This window comes from Tyto alba, unplaced genomic scaffold (genome assembly GCF_018691265.1).
Source record: "Tyto alba isolate M040663 unplaced genomic scaffold, T.alba_DEE_v4.0 Super-Scaffold_5, whole genome shotgun sequence".
Lineage (NCBI taxonomy): Eukaryota > Metazoa > Chordata > Aves > Strigiformes > Tytonidae > Tyto > Tyto alba.
The window spans coordinates 2,591,584-2,612,144 of record NW_024881326.1 but is presented as its reverse complement, the minus strand read 5'-3'; the positions used below and the strand labels follow the sequence as shown (position 1 = coordinate 2,612,144).

The 20,561-nt window shown below is 57.0% G+C and overlaps 1 protein-coding gene across 1 annotated transcript in view; it reads right to left on the bottom strand.

The window, feature by feature from the left end:
• SLC16A2 (solute carrier family 16 member 2) overlaps positions 1-14,651 on the bottom strand; it is a 34,749-nt gene extending 20,098 nt beyond the window's left edge. The window contains exon 1 of the mRNA XM_032983394.2: positions 14,324-14,651. Within this exon, the coding sequence (XP_032839285.2) occupies positions 14,324-14,651 (328 nt within the window). The remainder of the gene's footprint in view (positions 1-14,323) is intronic.
• Positions 14,652-20,561: the final 5,910 nt, after the last annotated feature.

The window sequence follows — 20,561 nt, the reverse complement described above, 5'->3', positions numbered from 1 at the left end:
CCCTCTCCAGGCTGCACCAGTTGGTTTTTAAGTTGTTTTGCCCCTGAGCTTCGTTCACAAAGTAGGGAACACCTCCCTGAAATGGCCTCTTCCACCCGCGCTCTCCCACCACCCCAGCAGCTCCCCAGGCCAGTGATCAGCCCCGGCCCAAACCCTCCCAACGGCACAAAGGACGGTGCAAGGTGATGACTGACCGCAGTGGGGGGATCCGCTGGGGAGTCTCCTCCGTCGAGAAAATATCTTTAAAAATCAAAATAAATGAAGAAAAGCTGTTTGTGAGCAGGATGAGTAGAGCCCTCTCCTGGGCACACGGCCAGGGCAGCATCCTGGGCTGCCCCGGCTGTGTCCGTGCGGCAAAACGGCTCCGTGGTGGAAGATCTGGGCTCTTCTCCTGATGGCCACTGGGAAATTATTTCCTCCTCTGGTGCCGGAGAGTTTCCCCTGGGTCTCCAGCACGGAGACACTAATGCCTTTGGATAGTGCTCCTGAAGCCTACCGATGGGGAAAAAAAAACCCAAATGACACAAGACTTGTGTGCCATCATTAAACCAAACACCCAGAGGCTGAGAGGGGTAAAATATCCATGTGCTTTCAATCTCTCAGAGTTTCCTTACATTAAAGCACACATTTGAGAACAACTGGATGTCTCAGAAAAATAGACCACGCTGTAATTAAGCAAATCCGATAGCTAAAGGAAAGTGAAGAACAGCAATATTTTACTTATTTTTTTTCCCCAACGAGAAACAGGTTATACCCCTTTGCCAAGGGGCTGTTACTTTTGGCTGACCTGCTCTCATTTGAAAGTTTTTCAGACGCTGGGTGGCTCTGGCAGCCGTGCAGGGAAGGGCCAGCCCTGTCCTTTGATGCTCCGGGTGGGTGGAGAAAAGCCACCACCGAGGCATCGGGGTTTCCTGAGCGGGATGGGGATGGTACCCAGCCCCGTGTTTCCCATTAGCATCGCAGGAATCCAGCCCTGAACACACCAGCTCCTTCCAATGCACCTTGAATGGGGATCCATAATACATATACACACACACGTATACTTATATGTGCATATGTATATACCTGTGTGTACACATACATATATGTATACACACACATATACATATATATTAAAAAAGCAAGCCCTGGAAGACTGTAGCCCACACACCGGCTGCGGGCAGAGCCACGCCGTGGCTTCCCCGGAGCTGCACAATGTTTAACGAGACTGGGGGGAACTGGGGACAGCCCAGACTATTTTAAAGTGCCTCGGCAGCAAAGTGCTTCGAAGTCCAGTAAAACATTAATGCACTTCCTCGGAGAAATGCCTTCGCTTTTTGCTGCATCAAGGGCTTTCAAATCGGAATAAATAACAGGGCAGGTTAATGAAGGTTTCTATCAGTTACTGGGTAAGTTTTGGTCCTCCTGTGATCCAGGTTTAAAAGCCATACACACATCCTACCTCCACGGCCAGGGAGCCTCCTCTTCCTCCTCATGGAAATACTGCATTTTGGAGTAGGGAACCGAAATGACCCTGTTTCCACAGGTGCCGGGTGTGGGATTGCTGTTGGTAACACACGCTGCAGTCCCCGGGCTTATTTTCAAGCGCCTGAGCTTCAGATTTTCCCACGAAAATGCAATAAGACAGCAGAAAACATGGGCTGCAGATCGCCGTTGGCATCCGTCGCTTGGCTTAACCTGGCCACGACGGGTGTCGAGGAGCCAGGAGGTGCACGGAGGTGTAAGGGAATGGGGTGATGGAGAAACCAAACACCCCCCCAAAGCTGGGGCTCGGGGAGATCCTGTGCTGCTGCCAGTCCCGCCGGGCATCGAGATGGTGGCTGCGGGCCGGCTGGGGTTCACGTGCCATTTTCAGAGCCAGGGAGAGGCTCACTTCTGTCTCGATTGCTAATGAGACTAATACCAGCTGCTTCTTGCTTAACCAGTCTGACCATTGGGCTGAGCCAAAACTGATTCATTCATAAAAAAATGGAAAAGGAGATCAACTCGTCACCAGCCCTGACTAATGGGGAAACCAGCCAACAACCTGCTGCTTTGCACACCGGCCCCGGCATCCTGCTTTTTCAGCTCTTCATCATCTTCCCAAATTCAAACGCACAGGTGAAGCCTGAGCTTTGCCCTGGCATAACTGCGCGATAAAAGAAAGGGCTACCAGCTGCAAAAAGTGTCAGTGCGTGGCCAGGGAGCCAACATCACTTGGCAATACCTGACATTTTGCAATAGCTAATTCCTGCTTCGGAAGCAGAAGAAACATTAAAACCCTCCAAGAGGTTGCTTTTCATGCTGCTCTGCCTGGCATCATCTTCCCAACAGCATTTTGGGTTTGTTTGTTTTCGGTTTTGCTTTTTTTTTTTAACTCCCCCTCTCTTCATCCCGCAATAAAAATCTAAGCAACCACCTTCATTGAGTAGAAAAACTCTCCACCACCCTGCTGTAAAAAAACTGCTTTCTGCTTTTTTTTTTCTGTGGCGTGTTTTGTTTTATGAAGCCAGTGGGGCACAAATCACAGGGAGGGGAGGCTGCAGATGGCGTGGCTGGGCTACCTGGGGTCAGGAGGATGTTGTCCCAAGGGAGGGAAACAAGTTCTGAAATCCAGATTGGGGCTAATCTTATCTCTGGGTGTAGTTTAGGATAGGCCAGTGAGGGTTAACAGCCAGCCACAGGGGTCAAATCAGGACCTGAAGTACTTCCACTCCAGGGCTGTTTGGTTCATGCTTTGGTTGATGAACTGAAGCAGGGCAGAGTTTAACAGCTTTAAGAAAGGAAAAAAAAAAAAAAATCTGCCATGATTTCTTAGCTTTGGGCAACACATTTGATTTTATATGAATCTCCCTTAATAATAGTCCTCTTCTAAAATGCAGATCCCAAGGGCCAGGCTCTCCCAGCCAAAATCCCGCGATACCATCCCTTGTCTGTAGATATCCTGAGTTTTTATCACCCTACCATGGGTGGACAGCAGTTCCTGGTGAAAACCCACCCTGCTCCAATACGGGTCTCAAAAATCCCCATTTTCAAGGCAGAAAATCCCCAGTCAAGCCAGTCTGGGCAAGAAAATACCCCAAATCCCGATGCCAGGAGTGCACAACCACCCCGACAGCCACCAGGTTCCATGGGGACAGTGAAAAACTAGGACCCCACGGGTGGGAGACAAGCAGAGCTCTGGTTATCGGGGCTAAGGCCCCGCTCACCTCTCCCACACCAGCCCCAGCAGGCTGGGGAAGAGTTACCAAATATGAAATCTTCCTTTGCCCATCTCGGCGGAGGGGCATCAGTCGAGCCTTTTGAGAGTGGAAAAGCCTCGTGCAAGGGCTTTAGGATGCACACCCGGCTCTCCCTCCCGAGGGCATCTGGTTACCCAGCATCAAGCCCGATGCCCACGTGCAGCGGCGAGCATGCACCCTGCAGCCTGCCAAGCAGGACAGGAAAAACCTGCATGGGACAGAAACCGCATTCCCAAGGTGCAAGGGAAAAGCCATCCAGAAAGTGGTTGACAACATCCCTGTCGGTCCTCCCCCTTCTCCCCTCCCAGGCTGGTTTCTCACCGACTGCGGGTGAGCTTCCCTGGCATCGGGGAGGTTGGCACGGCTTTTATTTGATGCTGAAGTTCCCTGCAGGCAGGGGACGTGGGGGGGTATGGACAGGAGGAGCCCCGCAAAGACCTCACACCTCCCGCAGCGCTGAGGCCCCGCGGAGTTTATTTTGAAAAAAGAAAGAAAAAAAAAAAAAACAACAACAAAAAACCCATCACCGCCAATATTCACCCCTTGGCAACATCCTAGCTCAATAACATTGTTATTATTATACTCTGTAATTAAGTGATAAAGCTATAATTGCCTTATCTGATGGAGCCGGGCATGGTAGCAAGGCAGGAGCTGGCCTTTGGCCTCTGCACCCCCATCCCACTGGCAGGAGGGGAAGGGTTGGGTTTACCGGGTAGACGGCATCACGCCGGGTATTTTAAAGCCACCCTGTCCAAAAGCATCCTCCTTGGCAGACAGACGGACAGACAGACAGGACCCCACAGCAGGGCTGAGCTTCCTTGCCCCCCAACCTGGGCCAGCAGCATCGCCCTCGTGCCTGCCCGCACCCCACTTCTACCCCTGCAGACCCGGGGAAGACACTGGTGGCCTTCACCAGCTTCTGACCGGGAGATGGTCAGCTCCGGCCAGGATGGAAGCACATGGAAAAACAGGGGTAGCTTTTATATCCACTTTTTCTGGAAGGTAGAAGCAGATGGTCGAGGGACAAAAGTGCAAAACGACGTCATCGGCTGCTCCCCAGCCCTCCCCGCATCCCTGCTTCAGCATCCCGGGGAGCAACCCACGGCCACGCAGCCGGGAGAGCCTGCCAGTGGCCGGGGTGCTTTGAGAGCAGCCCAAAGGACAGGATTTGGCTCGCTCAGCCACACTGGGCCACTGGTTTTAGAGGAGGAGATCCCAGTTCCCCAGCCTGGCATCTCGGTGTGCCGAGCAAAGCCGCACCCAGCAGCTCTCAGGCCATCATAAGTCCAGCTTGGCATTTCCATCCACTCATTCATTGCCTCTGAAAGAGCTCTGATGGGCTGTGGCATCCTTTCAATAAATTCAGCCCTGATTTAATCTGTTGGGTTTTTTTTTTTTTAAGTTTGGTGTCTCCTGAACACTGATTCTTGTCATTTTTTTCAAACCTTTTAGTATTCGACCCCGGGAGCTTTAGCCAGAGCGGTATTCATCAGCCTTAGGAAAGAAAAATAAAGCCCTCCAAAATCCCCACCGCATGACCGTTTCCCAAATACGCCCCAATCCGCCTGGCCAGCGAAGCCGCCCACTCCCTGCACCCCCAGCCCAGCCCAGAGGCCACGGTGAGGGGTGCCGGGGCCGGGCTGTGCCCGAACCCCCCTCCCAGAGCGAGCGGGCTCCCACTGGGGCGCAGCCACAAGAAAGGCCGATGCAAATCGCATCGTTAGCATTCTTTCCGTTTTAATAACCCAAGGTGTTACCAGCAACATTGTTACTGATTTTTATCTCCGCAGAGCCTTTTAAGAGCTCCAATTTGTTTTTCTTGGAGATCTCATTTTGTTTTATTAAAGCTGACACCGAAGAGGGAAAGGAGACATTCTGGGCCCAGAACAAAAATATCCCGTTTAAATACCCCATATTATTTTCTTGGAAACGCTTCTCCTTTGACTTTAATTAAGCTCTCCCCAGGCTCGCGAGCTTGGCGTGCTTGGCTTTCAGGCAAATTTAATCCCAGACAAGCTCCCCCCACCCTCAGTGCTCCCCGCTTCCATTGCTTACACAAACCTTAAGAAATAAACGGGTTTTTGCTAAAACACATGGATTAACAGCTGGCCCGCCATCAAGAACATCTTGATGTTGCCTCTTCACCACCAGCTGGCCACTGAGCAAGCGCACATCCCCAGCTGCCCTGCTCGCCGACAGACCCAAAACAGCAGCTTTTCTCTCTTACGTTTTTTTTATTCTTTCCTGCCATTGCGATGCCGGGTGTGGAAGGGGGGAGATCCATCTCTAGTGCCTGACGGTTCCCCAGAGCTGCCTTGGCTACCGGAGGCGGCAAGCTCGCCCACAAGCCCGGCTCCAGCGGCCACGGTGCCGCTGCTGAGCCTTGTGCAATCGCGCTGGGTGCTGCCGTAATATCAATAATTACCCCCCATGGTAGAAACACTTTAGGATGATTGCAAAGTTAAACACTCCAAAAGTTGGGAAATCCCAGGAGGGAGCTTGTCTGGGCATCATCTGGTGCATACCCATTATGTAATTACCGTCAATCTTTAATCACAGATGATTTTTTTTGCCACCGGACCCGATTCAGAGGGTGCACAGGAGGCACGATCTTCACTTAAGGAGCTGCCATGAGATTTGAGTTCCACCTGGGCGGGCTCCAGCTTTATTAAGCGAGCTCCCGCTGCTTCGTGCAGGGTTTGTACAAACCCTCCGGCCGAAACGCCTGACTCCTTGGCAAGCACCAACACACTTGCTCGCGCAACATCCCCCCCCCCCCCCGAGAGAAGGATTTCATCTCCCCTTTTACGTACAGGATCTGCGGGCAGACAGATTAAGGCCAAGAGCTTGAAATAAAAGCTTTGTTTTGGTGCCCGATGCGAGATGGCCAAGAAAGGGGCTTTTGGGGATGCCGCTGGGCAGGGCTGGGGGGGAGCTGCATGCCCTTGGGGTCCCCGTCCCAGCCGGTCCCCGGGGATGGGGTGATGGGTGGGTGCTCAAAACAGGTTCCTTCACTGCAGGCGCTGCGGGAGGGTTGTTCCTCCTCCCCGAGGAGGGCCCTGGCGTTTGCCCGGGGCGAACCCCAACAAGTCAGCCCATGCAGCGAGCGCCCGCACCGCTCCGGCAGCAAGAGGGGCGGCTGCCGGCCCTGCTCTCTGCTCTGCATCAAGGCGAGCAAGCCAAAAACCATCACTTAGCTGCTAAATCCAACCCCAGAGCCAAAAAAAAGAAAAAAAAAAAGCGGGGAGAAACAGGGTCTGGTGAGTTCGCCCCCTCCACTATAGGGTTTTGCAAACCAGGGGCTCCCAAAGCCACGCTGGTAGCAGCGCCGACCCCAAAATACTGTCTCCATCTCGCGCTGAGGTGCCTGCACAGGGACACAGCACCGGCTGCTTATATGACGGCGGTGTGGTGCGATGTTCTCCTGTCCGTGCCCTGCGGGACGCAGGGATGTAAGTATGGGATATCTCCAGGCTGGAGCTCCCCAGGGGCGTGCAAAGCAAAGGCGCAAAGGGGCGATGGGGCACGTCACCACCATCTTCTCACCGAGGAGGGTGCTCAGAGCACCCTGAGCTGCTCCTCACGCGGAGGGCAGCGGGTGGCACGGCACGGCACGGCTGCCAGGCATGCCCAAGACGAGTCCCAGCGAAGCAACCCGCCACGGGCACAGGGCTGCGCCCTGGCAGCCATTCCTGAGGGTTTCCCCCCCACCACGTTTCACCCCACTCCAGCTCTCGAGGGATTTGCTGAAGGCAGGGGACAGCTCTCGCATCAGGTAATTTTTTTAGGGCTCTGCAAAGAAAAGGGCAAGGCAGGGGAGGAGAATCAACAACAACAACAACAAAAAAAAAAAAGCCTAAAAATGTGCTAATGGAACCCAGGGCTGTGCCACCCTCCACGGCTGCACCCCGGCCCCGCGGGGTGGGCTTGAAGGAGGGTGAAGCAGCGGCAGGAGTGTTGCTGCCTGCTGTTGGTGCTGCGGGCAGGCAGCGGTGCAGGCAGGGTGCTGCGGGCAGCCCCGTGTCCCGCCTGCCCCGGCAGCCGGCAGGACCTGTTGTACGAGGTGCCTGGGAGAGATGGGAATGGCTCGCGCCTGCGAGCGAGCGTGTTGCAGCAATTCCCAGCACACGTCATGGGGGTTTTGCAACCGCCCCAACTGTCTCGGGGTGGATGAACGGAAAGAACCCGGAGGGGAAGAGAGCTCCCCAACGCCCCGGCGGGGCCCCTGGGCGATGCCCAGCCCGGCACACACCCCACCGCCGGGCCTTGTTCCGCAAGGATGAACGCCAAAAGGCAGCATCTCCCTCCCTTGCAATAGGGAATAATCAAGCCTTCGAGGAAGAGGATGTGAAAAGCCAACAAATCCCTGCTGTAATTGGTGTAGCAGCATTTTTGCGCACGTGTTCTATTGGCGTACCGGGGTGGGGGGGGGAACAACCCAATCCTCGTGCCCCTCGTTGCCGGGTATGGTGATGCCGTGGGCATACAGGCTCGTGGTTGCGGAAAGCTGGGGAAAAGTGATTCCCCAGGGAAACTGCTGGCTGCAAGAGGTGGGCGCACAGCCACTGCCCCGGTTGGGAAACGCTGGCATCCTCCTCTGTGCCCTGCCTGACACGTAGAAAACCCCTGAGGGGTCATCATCCCCAATAAAAAAAGTGAGCGGGAGAGACCGAGGTATTTGGTGATGTGCCAGAAAATTCCGTGCGGCACCCGGACACCAGCCAAAAGTGGGCAAAACCCCGATGAGGAGCCAGGGTGAAGCCTCAGCTGTTTCCAGCAAGGCGGGGGGCGGGGGGGGGGGGTGTGACTGCTTTGGCAGCCCGCGTGGGGTGGGGGGGGGTGGCGGGCGAGAGCAAGCACCCGTGGCACCGACCCAAACGCCGCCGAGGTCCCCGTCGGCCCCGCGCATCGCTTCGCCCAGCCGCACTGTCACTCCACCTGTGGCACGCAGGCCCCCGCTGCTTTGGCGGAGGTCCCAAGGAGGCGCCGGGATTAAAAAAAAAGCAAAAGGTTACCCGGGTCCTATATTGACACGGTGCTGACTGATCCAAATCCCCCCGGGGTGCAGCGGCTACCAGTGCCACCGCCCCACTGGGATTAGCTCCCCATTAGCATGGCAGGAGCCAGACTTGTTTACCGCCACCCATACCCCCGGCAGGACTTTCTCCCTGCACACTGCAGGATATAAAACCAGCCTTGGGATGGTGGAAACCCAGGTTAATCCTCCTTCCCCAAACAGCCCCACGGAATCCAGCAGCCCTGGCTCCACGTTCACCCAGCCCGGCGGTCTCCATCACGCCACCGGCTGATTTTTGGGAAGGCGGCTGATCCCACCGCTCGCCTGATACGTGGTGGGGTGACCCCCGTGAAGGGACGTGTCGGTACCACACGGGATAAGGAGAGGAGCTGCCCTGGGGACACGAGGCAGGATGCTGGTGACAACGCCCGCGCGAGCTATGCGCAGCCGGCCCAACGGGCACTGCCAGCGAGGTCAGCGGTGCCTTCCGGCGCCGGGGTTTCGCCCAACCTGATGGGTTAGGTCTATTTTAAGGTGCTGGATGTAAACCACCCCGGCTGATAGTCAGCTTCCAGCTGCTGAGGGATTTTAAGGCGAGTAAAGGGCCACTTGTTAAACTCCTGGATTTCACCCCAAAAGGCGAAATGAAACTGCTCCTTTGCTGCTGATCCCCCAGCCCCGCGGTGTTGCATCACATCGTGTCCCATCTCACCCCGCGCCGCTGCATCCATCCCAGCCCCGTACCCTGCAGCATCCGGCCCCTTCGCCCTCCAACCCCTCCTCCTCCTCCCCGCCCAGTCTCAGCGATGGAGCTGAAACCCAGCACCTTCAAATTTTAAACTACCATCAAAGCCCCACAAGACGGGGTGGGTTTGTTTGGTTTATTCTAACTGAAATTAGCCCCCCCCCCCAAAAAAAAAAAGACAATTGCAGAACCCCGTGTGTTGCTTCTTCATATACTGCAGCAAGGTCACAGGAGCTGCCACCACTCGAGAACAATGGCCACTGGAAAATACAACTGAGACTGGTGCATCTCCTTGGCTGGCTGATGGAGGACACTTAAAAATAAATTAAAACCCACTAAAATGGCAAGTGTGCTGGCTGAGAGGGCCCGTGCAGTCTTTTAAAAACAAGAACCTCCCTTAGAAACAATGCTCCAGCCTCCTAATAACCTTAATCGCTCCCAACGGCCCCAAGAACCAGGTTTAATGACATGACTGTGTTTTGTTTGCTTTTCAGGCTGCTTTATCTCACACGGCACCTTGCACTCAGCTCAAGCGATGAAAACCCAATTCCTTCAAAATTCATTCCTGTTCCCCTGCGATCGCAAGCTCCAGCTCCCAAAACAGTGGGAGCTGAGCTGGGGAAGTGCCCAGCGCTGGCACACCAGCATCCCACTGTGGGAAACCCTCAGTAAAGCTGGGAAAGCTTCCACAGTGCCCTTTGCACTCCCCAGCTAGCAGGGCTGGGTGATAAAAGGCTTTTTTATGGCTCTTTTTGCCAGATTTACATCCCCATCTGGGCTATGCAAATATTGCTCATGACAGCGGGATTAGGAAATGCGAAGGAGGGCTGGAAGCCCGGGTGGACGTAGGAAAGCCCCCAGGAATGCTGAGGTCCACAACGCCCTCGGCTAACGCATGTGTGAAATGGGGCCAGCGCAGCTCCCTGGCAATTAAGAAAAGCACCAAATCCTGCAGGTTTGGGTAAGAAGGTGGCAACCCCAGTATCACTGTCAGGAGATGGGAGCCTCCCAAGCGCCAGCACTGGGCAATGACACCCATCACAGGTCTCAGATCTATCACCAGTTGGTAATTTGTATTTAAGAGGGTCAGTAAGAGTGCCCTCACCCTTCCCAACGCCCAGACCTCACACCTGGGGTGGATGTCTTTCATTGCAGCAGGCTAAATATAGTGCAGTCTCATGGCAGCCGCCCCTATTCGGTCTCACCCAAGCCACAGAGTATTGCTGAAATTTAGTTGGGATCATTTCCAAGAATTACCTCTTGCGATTTACGCTCGCCTTGGGGTTTCCCTTCTCAGCTCCTAGTGCTCCAGCCACACTCACCCACCCTGGCACTCTTCTTCAGCCCAGAAGGGAGTCCATGGCTCTTCCTCCCCATCTTTCGCTATGACTATCAGCAGCAAAATGCTTTTTTTTCTCCAAGAAACAAATTCACTCTTTCTCACCAAGCCTCCATTAGGATGCTGGAGTAAAAATAGCCTTTTCCAGTTAAGCTCACTGGTCCTAAGGATTTAAATCAGTGCTCATGAAGAAACTCCCCATCAAAACAGATGGGAATTCAGGTATAAAGACGACATCAGGTATAAAGATGACATCAGCTATGCCTTGGCTGACATCATCTATGCCTTGGCCTTGTGGGCACAATGAGATACAACAAGCCAAGGGCTACAGTCCATGCTTATCGTATCAGGCTTCCCTGGGCACGGGGCACTCTGGCAGCCCCTGCTCCCCAGTTGGGGCTGGACTAAAGCCAGGAAGTTGCTCCCCAAGTTTTTGCACACCGGAGGATGCTGCTGGACACACGGATGGACTTGGAGGAGCTGCGGCCAAACCAGCCCAACTCCTCAGGCCATCTCTCTGAGTGCTTGCAGCTCTCACTTCCAGCAACCAAAACATTAAATATTAAGCAAAGAGAGTTAATCTATACCTGGGATATTGACACAAAGCAAAGGAGGGGAGAAGAAAGAGATAAACAAATTTTTTTTTTTTTTTTTTAAATCAATGTGCCTCTCCCTGCCGGCGCTTGCCAGACCTCCAAGCACAGCACCCAAGGATGCATTTGGAGGAAGAAGACGCACCGAGAAGCGTGGCTCTCCCAAATCTCCCCAGGTAGTTGGAGCAGCCCATCGGGACCCTGGGGTGGCTCGGGTGCAAGAGGGACCTCCTCGGCCCCAGACAGGGATGGACTCACCTCACGCTCACCTCTCCTGGAGTTTGGGAGAGCATCCAAGCAATGGCAGAGCAGACATCGATTTAAGAGGGTCAATGCTCAGTTAATGCTTACCAGGACTGTTCTGCCACTCAAATTGGGTTTTGGAGCTGGGGAAAATGAGCACGCTGGGATGGCTCATCCATCCCTCAGCTCCGCATCAACCCATGCTTGGCAGGGCTGGCACCGGAGCAGCCATGCCCCGCGGATCTCTCGGCACCGGAATGAGCCTTGTGCAACCGGAGGGAAATGCCACCATTCATCTCCCAGCAAATGCTTTCAAGCATCACTCAACACCTCTCCAGCAGAGGAGACCAATATTTTTTTTTCCTGGCTGAGTGCTCAGAAGTATATTTTTTTTTTTTTTTTTTTTTTATTCCAGTCTCAGCATTCCCCCTCCTCCCCCCAGCTCTCTGCTCCCCCCGAAAGAAAACAAACCCAAAAGCACAGAGTGTGCCTTGCAAAAGTCCCAGTGCTGGTGTCCTGCCGTGAAGGGGCACGCGGTGGTCCCAGCAGCCAGCCCGCCTCAGCCCAGCGCTGCTTGTTGACATACGCGGCGCAGTATATTTCTTTAAACAAAGAAGCCTATGCATTCAATGCATTGTTGCGAGAGGGTTTGTTTTCAAAGCCTGACCCCAAATCTGAACTCTGCGGATCCTGCGTTTCTCAAGATCAAACGCGAGAAAACGTGACCAATGCAAACAAGAAATAAACCTTGATAATTATAGCCGTGTGCTGGGGCGGCTATTGTTTAGTGCAGACTAGTACCTGCTTTAGCATAAACATAACCCTATTTTTAAAGGGATGCCTGACCGCCTTACAACATTACTCCTCATTTTGCCTCCAAACCCCCTCTTTGATACAAACCCACCTTCCCAAGAAGGGAGAGGAGATTTAAGAGCAGAGCCAAAAGGCTAAGCGATGCGCCCACGGCCATGCCGAATGCCGGTGTTGGAGCAGGGAGCGGGTCCTTGGCCCCCCCCCCCCCCCCGACCTGCTCCCGGTTGTGGGGGGGACAAAAGGGACCCCAGAGTCTGGGTGTTGCTTGCAGTCGGCGGGAGCAGATGGACATCGGAGGACAAACAGACAGCGCCGTTCTTTTCAGGAAGGCCGTATCACTTTGCGCTTGGAAAGGAGCTCCAATATTCTCCCGATTATGTTTGCACGCAAACGAGCGCCGCGGGGAAATTATGCAACCCCGAGCGGGGAGGGGTGGGAGCGAAGGGCTGGAAGGTGTGTGTGTGTGTTTGGGGGTGGGGGGGGGGGGCCCACACTGCACCCCGCTGCCCCCAGCCCCAGGCGGTGCAGCTGCAGCCCCCGAGGCACCGCAGACGGGCTCCATCACCGCCACCTCTCCCCACCGCCGCCGGCATCCCCCGAGCCCCCGCGCCGCACCCTCTGAGCGCGGAGGCAGCGCTCGGCCGGCGTGTCGCGCAGGGCAGGGGTTATTAACGGCCTCTTCATTAAGCACCCAGACCAAAATGCATATACTCGTCACCTAGGCAATTTAATTACTGAGCCCGGGTTCACCTCGCACACCCACACGCCTTTCTTTTTCGAGGCCTCTGTGCGGTCATAGCCATAAATAAATAGATTGCAGGAGCAAGAGGCAGATGCTGACTCCCACAACCTCTGTCTTGGGCACGGAGCCTTTAAACCACCAGAACTTGCAGTATTTAATTTCTTTTGTTACTGCTTCTCCCTTTAGAGCTCTGCCTTAGGCTTTCTAGATATGATCACAGGGAGCAGGAAACAGAGAGCCGTGCGATGAGCTTCCTGGGGATCACACGCACACTCATACAGCCCATCAATCACCCTAATTACAACCGGCCACACGTCCACAGCTCTCTGCGGCACTCCGTTACTGCTCATAATTACACGATCGCATCGTTTCTCCGGTAACAGTATCGCGGAGTTAATTCATGATTTGTAGACGCGGTGCATCTCGTAATGCATTTCATCCCGGCGCGCTCGTCGCCGCGATCCCCAGTCAAGCGTCAGCTGAGCGAAGGCAACGCTGGTCCCCAAAATAAGACCTTCAGGTCCTCACGCACCCCCCGGCACTGCCTCTCTCCGCAGCACACTCCCACTTTGGATTCTCACTGCTGCCCACGTCGCATCCAGAGTCAGGACAACACCGCAAGCAGGTTCCCTCAATGCCAAGTGCTCGTCTCTACCCGCCAGAGAAAAGCAAGGTGGGCCACGGGTGTCCATCGCGGGGATGGGTATGATCTTCTCGGGGGAGGACAGCAAGACCTGGGACGAGGCCGGGCCTCCCGACACCAGTGTCCATCACGGAGCTGCTGGGACCACCACCACCCCCCTGGCTGGCTGGTGTCCCTCTGCCAACTCTACTTAAACAGCGGGGTCTTTCCAGCGAGAAGCAGCCCTTTGCTCGGTGTTAACGCTAAGTCTTGACCCTGGCTGAGCCTGTAGGTCCTACCGAAACACCCAACGGGGTGCAGTTGGTGGGTCTTGCTATTAAGCACCCGAGACCCCGCACCGCCCTCGGTGTGACGGTGCAGGCGGCGCTGCCAGACCTGCCCTACGTAGGCTCCCCCACTGAATGGGGACGGCTCGGAGGAAGCGTGTCGGCGAGGCAGATGCTCTCGTGCAGCCACCCCTGAGCGCGATCCAGCAGCTAAGGCAGACGGGCATACAGCTTGAAAAACCCGTCACAAAATAACAGTAATAATAATTTAAAAAGATAAATAAAGGGGGTGGCTCACACACACCAGCTGATTCACCAGCGTTGCTCGCCTTACTCCAAAACACACCAGGCAGGACAAGCTAAGGGCATGCTTTTCAGATGAATTACTTTTAATTGAGTACATAGGAGCTTAGAAACACATGATGCTGTTGGAGATAAATATAGCCACGGCTACAAGGATGGAGGGGGCAGGGAGCAACCGCGGTTCAACGCATCCGAGAAGGAGCTTCCAGCCCCGCCGCCTCCTCGGTGAGCTCGGGGAGGCAGAGCCGGCCCAGCCGCCGCACCTTCCCCCGCCGTGGCCCCGCTCCCCCCGGCCCCGGGGGGGGGGGGGTGTGTGTGTCAGCCCCGCTTCTGCGAGCCCCGAGGGGGGAAGAGGAGCCCCCCCCCCCCCGCTCGCCCTGCCCTGGAAGAGCCCCTACCTGTTTTGAACTCCAGCGCGGGGTCCTTCTCCCCCTCGCCCAGGTCGCTCTGCAGCATCATGTAGAGGATCCCGAAGGAGTTGTGGATGCCGAAGATGGAGCCGTTGCACCAAGCGGCGGCGAAGACCACCACCCAGCCGAAGCCGCCCTCGGGGGGCTGGAAGGGAGCGGCGGCCCCGCTCGGCCCCCGCTCGGCCCCGGCCCCGGCCCGCGGTTCGCCCTCGCCCTCGCCCTCGCCCGCCGCCGGCCCCTTCTCGCCGCGCTGCGCCATCGCGGCCGCGCTCCGCCCGCCGCCCGCCGCCCGACTGCCCCGCAGCCGGTCCCACATGCCCGCCGCCCCCCCCGGCCGGCCCCCCCGCCCGCCCCCTCCTGCCGCAGCTTCACTCCCCGCCTCCCCTCCACCGCCTCCATCCTCCTCCTCCTCCTCCTCCTCCATCGCGCCGCTCGGCCCCCAGCTCCCTACCTGCGGCGGGGGGTCGGCCACTCACTCACCCACCCACCCGCCCGCCCCACCACCCCCCCACAACCCTCGCCTTCCCGCACCCCCCCCCCCCGCCGCGTTCCCCTCCCTCCGGGCCCAGCCAGCGGCGGGCGGTACTTCCCGGACACCGCCCGCCTGCACCGCCCGCCCGCGGGGCTTTAAAGACGGCCCCGGGCCCGGCCGCGGCTCCGCATCTTCCCGCGGGGCCGCCCCCGCCGCATCCTCCGGCGGGCGCAGCCCCGGGGCGGGCCGCCGCCAGCACCGCCCCCGCGGAGCCACCGGGGGGGGGGTGTGGGGGTGTCCCCGGGCCGGGAGAGCCCCGGTACCGCGCTCCGGCCTCCCCGGAACGGGGGGGGGGGAGCTGCCCGGCGAAGATTGGGGGGGGACGACGAGGGGGGCCCTCGATGGCCGCGGCGGGCTGATCCTGCTGCCCCCCCCCCCCCCGTGCCCCGGCCGAGCCGAAGGCAGCACCGGGAGGAGGCCGGGCGGGTGGCAAAACGCAGCCGCGGGCGCCGGGCTTGGTTTTATTTCATGCCGGGAGTTTTGGCCCCGCCGGCATCCCCTTACCCCGAAAAGTTTCAAGAGGGATTTTTGGTTTGGGTTTTTTTTTTTTTTTGGGGGGGGGGGGGGGGGGGGCGGTAATGCCACCCCAGAGCCACGCCGGCTTCGTGCTGCAGGGTGGCGAGGCGAGGAGCCGGCGACTTAACCCCAGCACCCCAGGGCCGTGGGTCACCCCACATCACCCCGGCACTGGGGTTCACTGGGCGGGCCTGCAGCGGTGGCAATACAAACCCAGCGAGGAGCCGCTCTCTGTTCTGCAATAAGCTCTGCCTTTTCCCTTCTTTCAATAAATAATTACAAACCCACCAATATATGAAAGCCTGTCTTTTCACACGCTGAAGGTATTTACGCTTTAATATATGCCAAGTCTAAGTTATTATTCTTTCTTTACCCTAATGGCTGTGTCAGTGTCAGATTCCTATCAGAGTAAAATAATACATCCCAACCTCACGCTGCTCTTTCTTTACCTCCAGGGATATTAATTACAAACGCCTGGCGAGGCAGCAGGGCAGGGTGCGGAGCCGGCAGGGAGGCGGCAGGCAGGGCCCCACCACCAGCACCGTCTCCCCGCTTCTCCCACCGCCGGAGAGCAGCACCCGGTCACGGGCTGGGGAACGCGTTTGCCTACGTGCCACGGCTCGCCGGGCTTGGCGAAGACCCTCTGGGGACATTGCTACAGCCAGAAAAAGCTCTCCTCGGCCTGCTCGCCTGCTCCCGGCTGCAAAGCGCTGCCAACTCCAGGGCTCCTCCATCGTCACCCTCTTTCTCCCACCCGGGGGATGAGCAGTGGCTCTCCCACGCGTTGGCGAGACCCGAGCCGGAGGGGCACGATGGTGGGAGATCAGCGCGGATCGATGAGCCCCAAATCCCCCCCTACCCGGCGGGGTGCCCGGCGGTAACGCCACGCTTGGGTCAGGCTCGCTGCTGGAGGAACTGCATTTTTATTTCTCTTCCTCTCTGGTGGAGTCTCCTCCCCGGATCCCCATCTCCGCAGCGCGGCTGGGGGAGGCTTGGGAGGTTTGGGAGCATCTTCCACTGCCCTCTGCCGACATGAGAAGCCGCAACGCTGAATTTTAATAACCATTTTGCCATAGGGCCGGCTGAGGTTGCTGCCCTGCTGGTTTTATTTTGTTAAACCCCGGCAATCTGAGAGGGAAGGGGTTTGGGTTACCCCGGGGCTGTGTTCAGGGGAGCTGCAAATTCCCCGCAGCAGCAGAGCTGGGGCTGGATTAAAAATAGCAGAGAGAGAGGTGGGAGAGCCTTTTGCTATAGCACCCAGCATCTCACAGAGACTTCTCCCCTCCGGAGCTGCAGAAGGCTTTCGTGGAGTGTGGGGGGGGGGGGGGGGTTGATATTCCTGTGGACCTTGAGCCAGACACAAACCCCACGGAGCAGCATCTCTCCTGGGTGTTGGCTGCCCAGTGTCTTGATGGAGCATTTTCTGGCACTGGCTGTGTCAGGCATCGCTGCGGCTTGCTGGGCTGGGCTGAGCAGCACCAGTGGGGCCAGGGGGTAAAATCACAGGGTGGGGATGTTGAGCGAAGAGGGGAGTTTAAAGGGCTGGGCTGGGTGAACTGGTGAAGGCTTCAACTGGGAGGGAGCTGCGGCCTGGAAAGCTCTGGCAGCATTGGGTTGTGCTCCCTGCTGTAAAACCAGCCTTGATTTAGATGGGAGCATCACCCCAGAGGGTTTGCAGCTCTGTAACCACAAGCTGAATGGAAGACTGAGAGGAAAAAAAAAAAAAAACAAAAAACACAAAAAACCCAAAACCCCCAAAACAGATAGAGCTGCTCTTCCCTGGTTGCACTCGATGATAAAAGGCCCTTCTGTATCCGTGGCACAACTTTTCTCAAAGCCCCCCAGCCTGCCAGCTCGGTACGGGACGCAGAGGATGGCTGCAGCTGAGCCAGGCTCTCCGGAACCCACATCTGATTTCCCTGGAGAGCTGGCAGGCGTCGTGGCCGACAGGCCTCCTGTTGCCCGAGCAAAGCGTGGCTATCAGCAGCTTGTTGCTTCTCTTCGAAGCCTCTGCCAAAAGGATTGGCAGCTACAAAACGTGTGTGTTTGGTTTTGCAGAAGGGGTGGAGTGACCGAAAAGAAATATCTTATGCAAACACCTTGGGAAGCGTTGCGGCGGGACGTGGCCTCGGAGGAGAGTACAAATTCCCGGTGGCTTTGCAACCTGGCTTTGTTTCAGTGGGCGTTGCACGGTGGCACGGGGACACATAGGGCTGTCCTGAGGACAAAACGTGTCTGACAACGTCTGCTGCTTGGCTGAAAGCGCCAGGAAAACAGCTCTGGTAGCGAGCAGCTCCAGGCAGAGACATTCACATGCTGGGCACAACCCCTTCCCATCTTTAGCAACGCTTTTCTCTTTAGATTTCAGTCATAGGGAAGACAGCCATTACATCTGGCCTGACAAAGACAACAAACACATTATCCCGGAGGAGTAAACAACTCAGAGGCAGCCTGAAGGGACATGGCAGCAGTCACCCGCTGCAGGGATGCTGGGACACAGGGTCTGGAGCCCGAGGCTTGTCAACGGTGAGAAGGCAGTGAGAATACCAGCACTTGCAATGCTGCTGCTTTCAAAGGAGAGCAAACCCCGCCGGCGGGCAGCCAGGCTGCAGGCAGTGCTCGTTATACCCAGCCAAGGCCAAATGCATGCCGTAGCATCCTTTCTCTGCCTGGCCTCCCCCGTGTTTGGGATCACAATATTAGAGGTGTCATTTTCCACCTGGTCAGCGAGATTAAAGACAATTCTACTTGGTTTGGCTGAAAAGTGAGGCAACTTACAAGTGCTGGGGTGAGCAGCAGGTTTTCAGGGCACAGTGTGCCATCGAGCTGCGCGTTTTGGCTTCGTTTTGGTGGTGGAAATTGCAGCACCGGGCTCACTCCAGCGGCTTCGGGCTGGGTGGGTAACGTGGTCTGGCTCAGCCACAGCTATTGCCCCACCTGATTTACCATGCAGTTGAGCAAAAATGCTATTTCTGGCCGAAATGGAGCAATGGGATGGATCTATGTTGTATTAAAGGGCTTCTGGAGTGGTTTCGCTGCCTGCTTGTGTTCACCGTCCAGGCGAAGGGCACTTTCTGAGAGTGCTTCTGTGGTTTTGAGTCTTTCCTTTAAAATAGGAGCTACGAGGGCATGTTCCTGCGGGGAAGTGGGAGCTCCTGGCTGGAGCCACCAACCCCAACCACCGTCCAGCCGCCAGCGGCCGCCCCGGCTCTGCCGTGTAACCCCACGGGACCTCGGAGAGAGGTGCCAGAGATGCTCTGCTGATGGGAAGAGCTCAAGCCGGCGCACAAAGGAGGCAAGGATCCAGCTGTAAATTAATATTTTATAGAACACCAAGAAAAATCAGAGAGGCTAATTACAGAGATAATCATCGCGGCCTGGAGGCATTTCCATGGAAGTCAGGAATTACCCAGGATTACCTCACCCCTTGCAGCAGCCTGCGCGGGAGGCGAGCGCGTGCGGCACGGCAGCCAGCACCTCCTCCTGCCCCAGCTGGGGGTCTGTGACCCAAACTGGGGAGCAGCCGGGTTTTGGCAGCCTCCCAGCATCCGATTCCAGATGCGCGGCGCTTGGTTTGCCGAGTTGAGTGCGGTGAAGGGTTGGAGTCACGGGGTTTTTGGCTGGGTGCTTACCCGCTGTGCCCAGCATGTGCCTCTTTATCCCCAGTGCCATCGTTGACTCCAAGCAGGTTAAAACCCTGAGGTGTTCAAGGCATTGCTAGCAGCGAAGTTTGTGGATGTGCCTCCAGGATGAGTTGTTCCCATGGTTCATTAATTAGCGGTAGTGACTGGTGATTGCATAGTTTATCTGAGGAAAGAGTGAAATCCCCGTCAGCTCCTTGGTTTGGAGGCTGGGGGGGCACTTCCCAGTTCCTGCACGACACGAGTTTGGCCCCACGTTGTTTGCAGCAAGCCTGGAGCATCTCCACGAGCTGCGTGGCCAGGAGGGCTGCCTGCTCCTGCCCCACGACCCAGAGCAAAGCCAGGGCAAATATCTCCAGGGCGAGCAGCTCTGGGAGCAGAGGAGCATCAGTGCAGCTGGCTTGTGTAGCTGAGCTCGAGATCATGAGGGCCTCGCTGGTCTAAGACCCAACCTGTAAGTGGGAAAGGAAAAAGCTTGGGTAAAAACCGCACGCCTGGTGCACAGAGCCAGGAAGAGCCTGGGCAAAGGCCGTCCCTGGGCTGAGGGTGCTGCTCAGCTCTATGGGTGCTACTGCCTGCCTGCACCCTGCCCAAACCATTCTGCAGCACCCCTGGCAATGGCAGAGACACCAGGCACAAAGCATCCCCTCCCACAGCTCCGGGGCGGGCACAGAAAGAGAAGTTCCTAATCTGTAGAGTTGGTAAAGAGACAGAGAAGAGCTGCAAGGACCTCCTGTTGACAGACCAACTGCCAAAATGTCCCCCCAGCTCGTGGCCTGGCCACCACCCGAGGCTGCGGTGAGGCAGCGAAGGTCCCCTGCGTGCCGGAGCAGAGCTGATGCTCCCTGGCTCTCAGGTCTCTCTGTGACAGAAGCAGCACGCCGCCTTTCTCTGCCCGGCCCCGCAGCGTGGACCAGATGGCCAAGCTGCATGGGCCACCCCGGGCACGCTGCCCGTGCCCTCCGAGCCCAGGCGGGCACGGGGGCTGCGAGCACGCTCACCCAGGAGCTACAGGAGATGGTCTGGGGGCTCCTGGGGCTGAGGCCCGAGGTGGTTGTGACACCCACCGGGTTTGCTCCTGGCAGTTTGTGGGTTCACGCCGGGCTGACATGCTCCTGCCAGCCCCGGCAGCACAAAGAGCCCTGGAGCTGCTCCGAGGAAGGGCTGGATGTCACCGATGGCTGCAGGCAGGGTTGGGCAGCTCTCGGCTCGGACACAACGGGCCGTGGCAGCGGCCGAAGGTGAGTCCTCCAAATCCCTGGCCCTGAGACGACGTGGGGCTGACGCAGGCTGTGCCGGTCCTGAGAGAAGCATCAGCCTCTCACCCTATTCGGCTGCACTTTTGGCCCTGTTAGGGTCAGGGAAAACTTTTAAGCCGCCCCAGCCACTCAAGGAAGGTCCTTGGGGACACCCACGGGTAGGGCTGGCGTGGGGACGCAGCAGCCGGGGCTGGCACAGGCTCCAGACCTACCCGAGCACCTCGGGCACATCGAAGTTGCCCTTACACTGCTTCCTGCAAAAGAGACGGGCGCTGGGA